At 38.3% G+C, this 12,499-nt stretch overlaps 2 protein-coding genes across 7 annotated transcripts in view; both read left to right on the plus strand.

The window, feature by feature from the left end:
- The window catches only part of LOC131507383 (placenta-specific gene 8 protein), a 196,861-nt gene that overhangs the window by 138,716 nt on the left and 45,646 nt on the right, over positions 1-12,499 (plus strand). The window lies entirely within an intron of this gene.
- LIN54 (lin-54 DREAM MuvB core complex component) overlaps positions 1-12,499 on the plus strand; it is a 69,227-nt gene that overhangs the window by 49,785 nt on the left and 6,943 nt on the right. For 5 of the 6 annotated variants that reach the window (XM_058722080.1, XM_058722084.1, XM_058722081.1 and 2 more), the window contains 7 exons: positions 673-889; positions 5,738-5,811; positions 5,956-6,153; positions 7,290-7,381; positions 8,134-8,205; positions 9,643-9,745; positions 9,898-10,035. In XM_058722080.1, coding sequence (XP_058578063.1) covers positions 673-889; positions 5,738-5,811; positions 5,956-6,153; positions 7,290-7,381; positions 8,134-8,205; positions 9,643-9,745; positions 9,898-10,035 — 894 coding nt within the window. The remainder of the gene's footprint in view (positions 1-672; positions 890-5,737; positions 5,812-5,955; positions 6,154-7,289; positions 7,382-8,133; positions 8,206-9,642; positions 9,746-9,897; positions 10,036-12,499) is intronic. The other variant, XM_058722082.1, reaches the window with a different exon arrangement.

Raw genomic sequence — 12,499 nt, forward strand, 5'->3', positions numbered from 1 at the left:
CTTTTTGGGAAGTCACATTGCTGTTTATCAGAATGAAGGAAAGGATTAAAATGATTATATTGACTCAAGTTTGAATCTCCCAAAATTCGTTTTGTTAGACAACCAAAATTGGGGTAGTTTTGGACTGAATTTGACCCCTTACCCATATGTTAGTGGCTACATTTGTATCTGCAGATACAGTTGAATTGACTGGACTTAATGAGGGTATAAGATGGGCTTTTCTTTTGGGTTTCTTCTTTAGAACACGTGAAAATGAAATTTGTCATAGTTAATTTGGTGGGTAGCAATAAATAAAGCCAAGTGTCTGCATCCTCTTTTCTCTATGTTGAATATGAAGCTAAATTCTTGGGGTTTAAAATAATTCTTTTCTTATAAATATTAACAAAACTGAGTAAGTTCTTGTAATTTAAGTAATGATTTCTTCATAGCAAGTCACCTGACCTGGACTCTCAAGGAAGTAACTACTAGAGATGGAAGGTAGAACTCGCCGATTTTGGTTTCACTCCTGTATTCATTACTATTCTTTTCATTTCTCTTTGAACAGGTTGTTCCTTTCAACAGCTTTTGATGAAATACAGGAACATACTTTTTTACCTGAGCAATTGTCATAAGTTAAAAGAGTAGGCAAGTTCAATCCCAGATTAACGATAGCCGTGTTGTATTGTTTAATAGGCAGTGAAATCAGCTGTGCAGACCATCACTGTTGGAGGCGTGAGCACATCACAGTTTAAGACAATTATTCCTCTGGCAACTGCTCCCAATGTCCAGCAGATTCAAGTGCCTGGAAGCAAGTTTCATTATGTCCGACTTGTTACTGCCACAACAGCCAGTAGCTCCACCCAGCCAGTTAGTCAGAATCCCAGTACAAACACTCAACCTCTCCAGCAAGGTTAGTAACCATTTTTTAAAAACAGTCATTAATTCTTTGAACATTATTAAAGAACATTGGTCCTTTTCTCGCTGAAAGCCTGATTAAGTATGGCATTTCAGCCGACAGTATGAATTCAGCAACTGTTGCAGAAAGCCGCAAAATAGAATCATAGTTGTATATAAATATAGTATTTCACTCTGCTAGAAGTTGGTACACGGTGTACTATACTACCAGACAATCAGAATTATTCATCAGTTTGTGCGTAGCCATTATATTGCTGGTTTGTAAGCCTACCATCTACGTTAGTGGGACAAATTTAGATGAAACCAAATTATTTATCTTGTTTTCTAAACTGTGAAGCTGTTTGATAGGGTTTGGGTCAATTGAAATGACTAGTAGGCAAAGTATAAATGATAAATAAGAACTTTGCACCACTTTCATCCTTTACTTATTTTGAATCTGTAGTTGCTAATAAAAAGCACTTAAAATGTTCTGTTATTTTGCTCAGTTGTACTTTTGGAGGATATGCCTGTTTGTAGTCCTTCCGTTTTCTGTTTGTGTTTAACCCTTCCTACCGCCCGATACCTATACATAGACTCACACACATAACCGCTCTCCATATTTATCTACTTGTTAACAATTGAATGGTATGAAAGGCTCAGGACGGTTTATGATTTAGGGCCTGATTTTTGGTCTTGGAAGACTGCTGCGTATCCCTTCAATGTCACAAAGCAGTTGATGGCAAGTAAATGACTTATTATTTACTGGATGTAAATAGCAGAATTAAAGATCACTTGTTTCCTCTTTCATTTTGATTAAGGGATCAGAGGGTTGGAGCAACATATTGCCGATAGCTAGTTCACTAAGGGAAACTGGAAGAAAAAACCTATCTATTTTTTAAATTACTGATGGGAGAAAATAGAGGATATGTGAAGGAAACAGTATTTTAGTTTGTATTCTATTAAAATTAGACCTATCAAGTAGTTTTATTTTCTAATCCCTCTTCAAGCTGATTTTAGAAGAAAATCTTTTATTACAGTATTCTTAATGAAAGGAAAATGACACTTGCATATTGCTGACTAAGGGAGTCAAGTTTTATATTCTCTCAGTACTTAAACTTAGCAGGGTACTAAAAGAGGTGCTGCAAGTCCAGTGTACCTGGATAATCCCAATGATGTGAAGCAATCGTGAGATACAGTTGTTATATTTTATGTGTGTGTTTGTATGTGTACTATATGCTGAGATCCATTTCCAATGTGATGTTAACACTAATTTTAGTCAATAATAAGCCTTTGGTATAAGTAGAAAAGAAGCTAAAGATCCAGGAAGAGTACATGAATAGGTTGGATACTGCATAATTCTAATTACTGGTACTTCCTTTTCTAAGTTTTTATCTACCTTTCTGCCTCTCTCTACTTAGGCTGTTTGCCTCCTGGAAACCCACCCCGCCTCCCCACACACACCTTTTTCTATTTCTCTGCTTCTTTCTTTTTTTGCCTTGTACCTTCAACTTTCCCTCCCTGTCCTCCCCTTTACCTTTCCAGCTCCTTCAGTTATTCCTGTATATACCCTTTTCGGGCCCGCTCACATACACAACCACCCATGCAATTTCCCTTATGTCCACCCATATTTTTCTTTTTTTGTTCTCCTATCCCATAAGAGACCTAGGTATATATAATATATATTATTTTGCAGGAATAATGAATTAAATTTATAATTTTTATTAGAGATACATGAAAACTAGTTGCTCTCGTTCATGAATGTACTAATATGTCTTTATAAGGGCTTAATTTCCAGTGAGGGATTTCCTTATGCCAAAGGGGGTTAGGGTCATCTTGTACATTTCCCACCAAAGCCAGTATTCAAAGGTTCTACCATGTTAACTGCTGGTTGGATAGCAGGCCACACACTAGAAAGATCCAGAAGACTTCATGGTTAATCTCTTTAGAATGTAATCTACCATCTTGGTGAGAAAGTCAATTTAAGAAATTAAAAAGCCTTAAACACTTGCACGTATGGTTTCTAAAATTTGGAATGAGGCTATTCTAACAAGATTGTTCAGAATTTCTGTTAAAGACTAAAAAAGAAAAGATTATTCCAGTTTCTGTGAAAATGGCAATAATAGTAATGTGGGACTGTGCTCAAAAGTTGAGGGGGAGGAGAAATAGAGACTGGTGATGTAGTTCTATAACATTAATATGTCCCCCTTTCCCTAGGTGATTTGTAATGTTCTCTTTTCTGGCCATTTCATTTTTTATTGTCTTCATTTCCCAGGTTTTAGTGAAAACTCAGCATGCAGATGCAAAGCTAACGTAAACCTAGAGTTCCCAGATTTTCTAGTCCTGTGTGCGTGTGTGCGCGCGCACGCGGGTGCGTGCACACGCACACACACACACGGAGACAGTTAACCCTTTCTTTATTATCCAAATAAAAATCATCTGCATCTGTCATTTCATGTGACTGAAGGCAGGCCACACGCTCCTTCCCTTTGTTTCAGAGACCACCAGGAAATTCTTACCTTCTCTGGTTGTTGGAGTCACTTCAGAATCACTGCTGTATGTGTCCATGGAACAATGGCCAGCATCTCTTCTCCAAGGAGCAAGTGGAGTAGGGAGTCTGTTCTTCTGTGTTCCAAGCAGGAATTCAGTCTTATAATTTCCTTTAATTCTTTTTAGTACTGCTGAGATCAGTCTGTAGTGGTTAGTATAACTTAACCAAATAAAACTGAAGTAACTGAAGAGACTCAGAACAGGAAGTAAGTTCAAATTAGGTATCCGATGTCACTGCTTCTATAATTCATGGTCATGTACTCTTTTTGTATGACAACTTTATTGAGATAGAATTTGTGTTGACTATAGCATCCACCCTTGTTAAGCATACAGTGTAGTGGTTTTTAGTGTATTGAGAGAGATGCAGTCATCACCACTGATCAAACACTTTCTGGAGGTCCCCCACTTACCCTACCCTTTCCCTTTGTCCCCTTGCTTGCAGGGGCCTGCTCTCTTTAGGTCAGAGAACTGTCTAATGTTCTTCCGGGACTCTCAGCCTTCTGTCTTCAGCCATCAGCCCTCCCAGCCTTTTTATCTAAGGAAGTGTGTTCTTTCTCTTTTGTTGTTAGATCCCATTATCTCAAGCTCTCTCTTTCAGACCAGGCTCTAGGCCTTTTTGCATAAATAAAACCTAACGGGCTATCCTTCCTGTCTTCTTAAATCCCTTTTTTAGACTGTGGAAATGGCAGGAAGCAATTTGAAAGGTTGTACTTCTTTTGGTCCAAACATACAGGTCTAGTGCCAGCCTCTCTCGTCCATTTCATCATAGTTTGTCTCTATGTCAGGGTTCATCTTCCCTTCAAATCATCTCACGCTTGAGGTTTTCCATCTGGTTGCTGTCCTTTTTCTGGCCACTTGGAAGCTTCACACTGACTTACATTTTCTTCCCCAATAACGTGCAATTTCTGCCCTCTCTTGGGTGGTTCCTTTCACTTTCACCTTCTCTTTTGCAGTTGCTCTCTCCTGTCCGTCCCCAGCTGTGCCATCCCAAGTAGACCCTCAGTTTGTGCACTCTTCTAACTTTCCTTGTTTTGTGGAACTCCATTCTGTTTTATACACTGTGGCCAAATACGGTTTCTTTTTGTGCTATTCCAAGTAATATTTCTGTACTTCAAAATCCTCAGAAACTTCTCATCGCCTACTGAATTAAAAATGCAGATTAAATATGTAGATTTCTACCCTAACGTTAAAGACCTGTGCTTGCCTACTTTAACCCTAGGTTCCAACCAGACTGGTCTGTTCACTAACATTTTGTGAAATGCTTTGCTGCTTCCCAGCATCAGGCCTCCACTGCTCATGCTTCTACCTCTTCATGGAATGTCCTGCTCCAACTTGTGTGCCCTCTCTGCAACCTGACCATTGATCACGACCCACCTCGGACACAATACCTGCCATGCATTCTTTCAGTATTCCATATCCTCTGCCAGTCAGACATACATTCTGTCTCCCTCGGACTCTGCAGCACTTTCTCTTTTTTAATCATGTTTATTTTATTTGGTATATGTCTCATCTGCTCTACTTGGAGTGTAACCTCTTTGAGCAAGTGTCTGTATACTTTAGTTTCCCCGGAACACTGTCTACAATGCCATTTATAGAGTAATGTTGGTTGTAATAACAATAATCACATTTATTGAGCAACTAACATTTATTGAGCACTTACTATTTGTTGGACACTGTTCTAATAAATGTTCATAGATTAACATATTTAATCTTTATACTCTGTAACGGAGGTACTATCCCCATGTTGTAGATGGAGTACAGGCAAAGAGAGTTAGAAAGCAGCAGAATTGGGATTTGAACCCCCAAGGGTGTTATGACTTAAGAGACCATCTTCTTAACCTTCATGCTGTGCTGCCTTTTAGTAGGTACTCTGGTAAATAATGTATTATACTATAAAAATGATATCTTCTCTGGTTTCGGTACAAACATGGCAATTAGAATACAGAACAGCATTGTGACTCAAGCTCCTGAATGGCAGTTTTTTAAAATTTATACAACATTTCATCTGACTGGCTTTACTAGGGAATGTTTAAATCACCTGAGTACAGATTGAAATATTTTCAGTAGACTGTCTTGAATGACGAACATTCCCTTAGCAGGCGGATAGACTGGAGCTCCCTGAGATATACGGTCCTTGGTAGATGGGCTAAGGAATTTTGAAAAGGTAACTATCTTGATTAAAGAGTGCTCTAGACAGGAAATAAATGAAATTCTTTAAGCTCTTTTATCAGGATATCTTGAGAGAACTAAGTATCTTAAATGTTTCAAGCACTATTTTCTGAAAATAAATTGTGCTTCCTCCCCTTTTTCTCAAAAGCAAAGCCAGTGGTTGTTAATACCACTCCCGTGCGGATGTCAGTTCCTCTTGTCTCCGCGCAGACTGTCAAACAGGTGAGTGTCACAGAACTTGTCTTCCTAGTCTCTCCCAAACAGACAATTCAGTTTTACAATTGAAAGTTAAGATTCACGTACAAGAGATATATGCTGAATGGAGAGGCTGTAAAATTTACTTTTGTAAATTCCTCTTTTTTTAAGGTTGTTCCCAAACCGATCAATCCCACTTCACAAATAGTTACCACCAGCCAGCCACAGCAGCGGCTCATCATGCCTGCCACACCACTGCCACAGATCCAGCCAAACCTCACTAACCTGCCGCCAGGCACTGTGCTGGCCCCGGCTCCGGGGACAGGGAATGTGGGCTACGCAGTGCTTCCAGCTCAGTATGTTACTCAGGTATGAGAAAAAAATGGAGTCGTCGCATTTCAGAAAGGATGATTTGGTCTAAGATGTGCAATCCTATCACATTCTGAAACTACTCAAAAACATCTTACTCAGTATGAAAATGCCTCTTTCTAAAATCTTAAGATGCTAACAAAAACTTCTGGATTTATTTATGTATCTCTAGCGTTTAGAAATGGCACAAGTCACATATGCAAGTCAGACACTTAGGGACTGAGAGCAGCTTGGGAAGAGGGCAAGACTATGTAGATCAAAGAGAAGTTGAAGTTGAAGTTGGTGGAGTCCAAGTGCATTTAGAGAACATTGCCCCTGTGATCCAGCTCTTCCTCACATATGAGTAGGATGCCACTGACTTGCTCCTGGAAAGTAGACCGTGAGATACATTTCTAGGTGACTCATCTTTAGTGACCTGTCCAGATACTCTCATCTGGTCATCTTTAGAGTTAAAACCATGTATTATCTAACTGGCTGGTGAGGGTTAGGAGTGCCGCTTCTAGGAAGCAGATAGAAGTTTTCTTTTTCACGTAAGAATCCAGCAAATTAGCACCATGTTCTAAGCTGCTGAGTTGATCTACACAGATTATAAGAGAGAAAAGAAACCTGCGTACTTTAATGAAATGTACTATGGAGTATGCTAATGTGACCACTGATTAGAAAATGAATGTCTAGTATTTTTGTCTCCAGCATCTCTTTTCTTGTATAGAAATCAATGTAAAATAGAAACTTATTGCTCACGTAACTTCTCATTCCCTATAACTTATAATGTGATGAATGATCGGTATAGTGCCTATTTTATTTACAAGTAGACACTTGCGTTTTTCTAGCCAATACAAATTAATACTTAATATTTTTGAGTCATTCATCCAGAATTTCTTAATCCTGATATGCTTACTCCTCTATGAAAAGTTTCTTGTATTTGTACCATGTAGTACTTTAAAATGTTCACGTTGTTTTCACCTCTGGTATTAGTTTGGGCCTTTAGAAGAGCTCCATGAAGTAGTGTGTATGAAATTCTCCATACTGTTTTTCCTGTTTTAGTGGATGAATTTGTGTTCCTTATTGATCATTATATCTGAGAGTATTGTGCATTTTTGTAAATATGGTCTAAAACTACCTTTCTTTCTATGTAGCTACAGCAGTCTTCATATGTGTCTATAGCAAGCAACTCAAACTTCACCGGAACACCTGGTATCCAGACCCAGGCAAGGCTTCCATTCAATGGGTGAGTCTTTTGAAAATATGTAAGTGAAGTTGTTGGATCAGGTTAAATGCAACATTAAATATATGTATTTCAAAACATCATAAGATATTTTTTCCTCAAAGCCATGTGAGCACGCCTCTATAGAACTTTTTATTTTGAGATGCTTTAAACAGAAAAGTTACAGGAGGAGAGAATTCCCAAATGTCTTTTACTCAGATTCATCAGTTTTGCCACATATTCTCTCTGTCTTTTCTTTCTCTCTCTCATCCTGAATATGTTTTTAAAAATGATATTAACTAGTTTTCAAATTGTTTATGTTAGGTCCTTTCCTTTTTTGTTGTTGTTATTAATCTGTTTTTTAATCTGTGAATTGCTTCCTTTGCAATATTGGTTTAGAAGCGGTGCTTAGTTAATTGCATGGGACCAGTCCACCTCTCTCCACTTGCAACCCCGTATACCCCTTTCCCCTCATTGCTTTTATAATTGAATCCCAAAAGTTTTGAGCAGATTTCAGCTCTAGTTCTCTCAGAAGGAGAGTTTTTTTGTGGAGTGTTCTTTAGAAGCTATTCATAACCTCCTTCTTAAAAATTCCCTGTCTTGACTCTACAACTTGCTTTTGAATTTGATGTGAAGGGACAACATAGAGATGGATTATTAGAGATGGATACATTTGTTAAAGCTTTATTTTAGGAGGAATTTGCAGAGACATTTCCAATTTGCATAGTTATCTTTAATTGATTAAAATCTGTATCTTTTTTTTTGTATCTGTATAGCATAATACCATCAGAGTCTGCCAGTCGGCCCAGGAAGCCCTGTAATTGTACAAAATCGCTGTGTTTGAAATTGTAAGTCTTTTTGCTACTATTTCTTCATTGGATATAACTGAAAATACTTTTATTTTTTATTTTTATTTATTTTTATATTTTTTTTAATGTTTATTTATTTTTGAGACAGAGAGAGACAGAGCATGAATGGGGGAGGGGCAGAGAGAGAGGGAGACACAGTATCGGAAGCAGGCTCCAGGCTCTGAGCCATCAGCCCAGAGCCCGACGCGGGGCTCGAACTCACGAACAGTGAGATCGTGACCTGAGCTGAAGTCAGACGCTCAACCGACTGAGCCACCCAGGCGCCCCCTGAAAATACTTTTAAAAGTAAATGGAGTTAAATAAAAATTCTTAACAAACCAGTTATAAACGTGCAAGTGAATGAGCACTTATGATGGTGTAAAAATACTGTTTCATACATTCAGAAGTTATTTTATAGTCTTTAACATAGATGAGGCACTGGAGTAGGAATTTAGGGACACAGCAGCATGAGACAGACATAGTCTCTTTTGTTAATAATAATAAATTTGATTATATTTATGACCTTTATATTTGGTCTCCTAAGTGAGGTGATACTCTGAGTAGCTTTAAAAATTGTTGGATGGGGGCACCTGGGTGGCTCAATGAGTTAAGCATCTGACTTCAGCTCAGGTCATGATCATACAGTTCATGAGTTCGAACCCCACATCAGGCTCTCTGCTGTCAGCGTGGATTCTCTGTCTCCCTCTCTTTCTGCCCCTCCCCTGCTCGCACACACTCTCGCTCAAAAATAAAAAAATAAACATTTAAAAAGAATTTGTTGGATGATTAATTTGCATATTAGGTCTGAACCAATAGATCTGACATGAAACACTTAAGTGAAAAGCACTGGTCATGTAAGTGGTTTAAAATCCCAGGAAGCATAACTAGTTCAAGTAAGCAGATTGCACTACTGGAATATAGCTCATGTGTTTCCTTTTTAATAATTTTGAAATAACTTACTTTGGGTTCACATAAAATCACATAGCTGTTGTGTTGACAGCAGTTACTACTGGAACTAAGTTTCTAAACCAAAATTCTAGGAGCCAGTGACTTTAATTTTGAGGCTGATCAACGTGGTTGACAGTCAGTAAAAATGAACTCTGTAAGTAGGTGGCTCTGCATATATAATGCTTTTAATCAGATAATTTCTAGTTTTATGTATTTTAACAATGACTTTTCTGGGATGCCTGAATGGCTCATTCGGTTAAATGTCCAACTCTTGATTTTGACTCAGGACACAATCTCACAGTTCATGGGTTTGAGCCCTGTGTTGGGCTCTGTGCTGATAGCATGGAGCCTGCTTGGGATTTTTTTCCTCTCCCTCTGTCTCTCTGCCCCTCTCCCTACTCTTGCTTGCTCTCTTAAAATAAATAAACAATAAAAAAAAAACCAAACAATTACTTTTTTATGTGACTTGCACTGATTTTTGTATTCCAGATATTGTGATTGCTTTGCAAATGGTGAATTTTGCAACAACTGCAACTGTACTAATTGTTATAATAATTTGGAACATGAAAATGAAAGGCAAAAAGCAATAAAGGTGATTACTTTTTATTTTATTTAACTGACAGAAATTTCCAGTTTCACCTGATTTTTGTAGAACTTGGTTCCTTTACAATGAAAATTAGTTCCTTTTGCTGTATTTAATCTAATGTGATTGAGCTTCGGTTGATATTTGATCTGTTTTAATAGGCATGCCTTGACAGAAATCCAGAAGCTTTTAAACCTAAGATAGGGAAAGGAAAGGAGGGAGAATCAGATCGACGTCACAGCAAAGGATGTAATTGCAAACGATCAGGATGTCTTAAAAACTACTGTGAATGCTATGAGGTGAGATGCTGGTTGGGGAACATAATCTAACCATTTTTTTGAAAATAACTTTAGAAAGGGTATATTGTAAAAATTTACTTACAAATTGGGAAATTATTCTGCTATCGCAGTTTGAAAATATGCACAGTCGTTGCAAGGCCCCTAGTTTGAGGAAGACCTTCTGGCCTCCCAAGCAGGGCTTCAGAGGAACAATACCTTGGTCTTGTCATTATGGCTTTGGGACTCATTACCTGATTACCAGTTCATAACTTCTTGATCATTATACCTGGAAGTGTGTAAATCAGAGCAACAATTTATTGATTTTTAGTAAAAATAACATCAGGGGGCACCTGGGTGGCCCAGTCGGTTGGGCGTCTGACTTGAACTCAGGTCATGATCTCATGGTTCGTAAGTTCGAGCCCCGCATTGGGCTCTGTGCTGACAGCTCAGAGCCTGGAGCCTGCTTCGGGTTCTGTGTCTTCCTCTCTCTCAGCCCCTTCCCTGCTCGCGTGCTCTCTCTCTCTCTCTCTCTCTCTCAAAAATAAGTAAACATTAAAAAAAAAAACTTTTTGGGGGTGCCTGAGTGGCTCAGTTGGTTGGGCGTCCAACTTCAGCTCAGGTCATGATCTCACGGTCCGGTCTGTGAGCTCGAGCCCCACGTTGGACTCTGTGCTGACAGCTCAGAGCCTGGAGCCTGCTTCAGATTGTGTCTCCCTCTCTCCCTGCACCTCCCTCACTCAAACTTTGTGTCTCTCTCTCTCTCTCAAAAATAAATAAACATTAAAAAAAAATAAATAAAAATTTTTTTAAATAACATCAAAGTGGATTGGAAACTAGCAGTTGTCTTTAATGGAAGAGTAGTGCTACCAACTGTCCCCCTGGGCTTTTGAAAATATATGTGGTTACAAAATAGTCTGCATTCCACGGGCAGTCCTGAAAGTGAAGATTTATCTTGCCCAACATGCCTATAGTGCCTTGTTGAAGAACAGTGCTCTTTGGAAAACTGAGTTATGTTACGAAGTTTGCTTTCTGAGCATAAAAATAGGAAAGAAACATGAAATATTGCTGGTTGAGGTTATTGGTCATTGTGAAGTGATTGCATCCATTTTTGCTGCTGACCATGATTAGTCAGGCATCTTTGACAGGTGCTATTTATTTTATTTTTAAATACTATTTAAATCATCCCCTTCTTGCTATAGACGAAGTACTACATAACTACATAATAAACATTGTTTTTATTTTCAAAGCTTAAATAGAATAATCTATTCATGCCCAAGATGAACCCTGTGTTAGTGTATTTGCTTTTTTGGTGTACCTGAAACTCTTCACTGACAATCTTTGGAATTGAGTCATCCCTACAGTTAGCTGGCTCTTCTCATCTATTAGATTTTCATACTTTCAGATTTCATATTCAGAAGGATACCTTATTTTTTGTTTTGGCAGAAGCCCTGGCGTTGTACTTGGTAAAGCAATACCAAGGACGGCATTCTCCCCTCATAAGGTTGCTCTGCTTTAGGAGTGTGTGCCTGCCATTCAGTGCCCCTTCCCCTTCAAAATGTGTCACAGTAAAGATTATGTGTGCTGTATTCCCTATGTAATGAAATCGTAATTCACCTGTGTTAGAAGTCAAATACTCCTTCTAAGAAGTATAGTAAGGTAACCTCTTGTTGGTCCTAAAGTCAAAATGAATGAAAATTGTGTATAATTAAGAGTATTTTGAAAGTGTCTTAAATAATGTTTTAGAGTCCAACAAGTCAGTTTTTTATCCTTTTTTATCCTGAATTTTTATTTGAATTAAAAAAAAATTTTTTTAAGTTTATTCGTTTTTGAGAGACAGAGAGCAAGCAGGATTGGGGCAGAGAGAGAGGGAGACACAGAATCTGAAGCAGGCTCCAGGCTTTGAGCTGTTAGCACAGAGCCCGACGTGGGGCTTGAACTCACAGAATGTGAGATCAGACCTGAGCCAAAGTTGGATGCTCAACCAACTGAGCCACCCAGGTGCCCCTGGACTCCTTTATTTGAACACATGATGAAATAGGTGGCATCTGTTCATAAACCATGTCATACAAAATTTGTCATGGATATTTAAAACATGTAAGAATAGCATATTCTTATTATCAAACCAAGTCCACAAAAAGAGACAAAATGGAAATTGATGTAAAGCTGGGTCAGAAGGGCAAAGAAACCCTTCCATGCATATGGCATTGAACGGTCTGTACATGCTAGGCATATGATAAACATACAAGAACTAACAATTATATATTTATAGAGAGAGAATTTATAGAAATAGAAAAGCTGGTTGAAGTATACTAAAAGAGAGAAAGCTGCCCAGTTATAAAAATCCTTGACTTTCAGAACACACATAGTGTCTAATAACTAACTTGTCACTCTCAAAGACCAAGAAATGGAAGAACTGGAATGCACTAATCTAGGACTAGCAGTGGCTGATTCGCCCCTTGTGAATTGGTTGTGATATTGTCTGACA

Source organism: Neofelis nebulosa, chromosome 3 (genome assembly GCF_028018385.1).
Source record: "Neofelis nebulosa isolate mNeoNeb1 chromosome 3, mNeoNeb1.pri, whole genome shotgun sequence".
In the NCBI taxonomy this organism is placed as follows: Eukaryota; Metazoa; Chordata; class Mammalia; order Carnivora; family Felidae; genus Neofelis; species Neofelis nebulosa.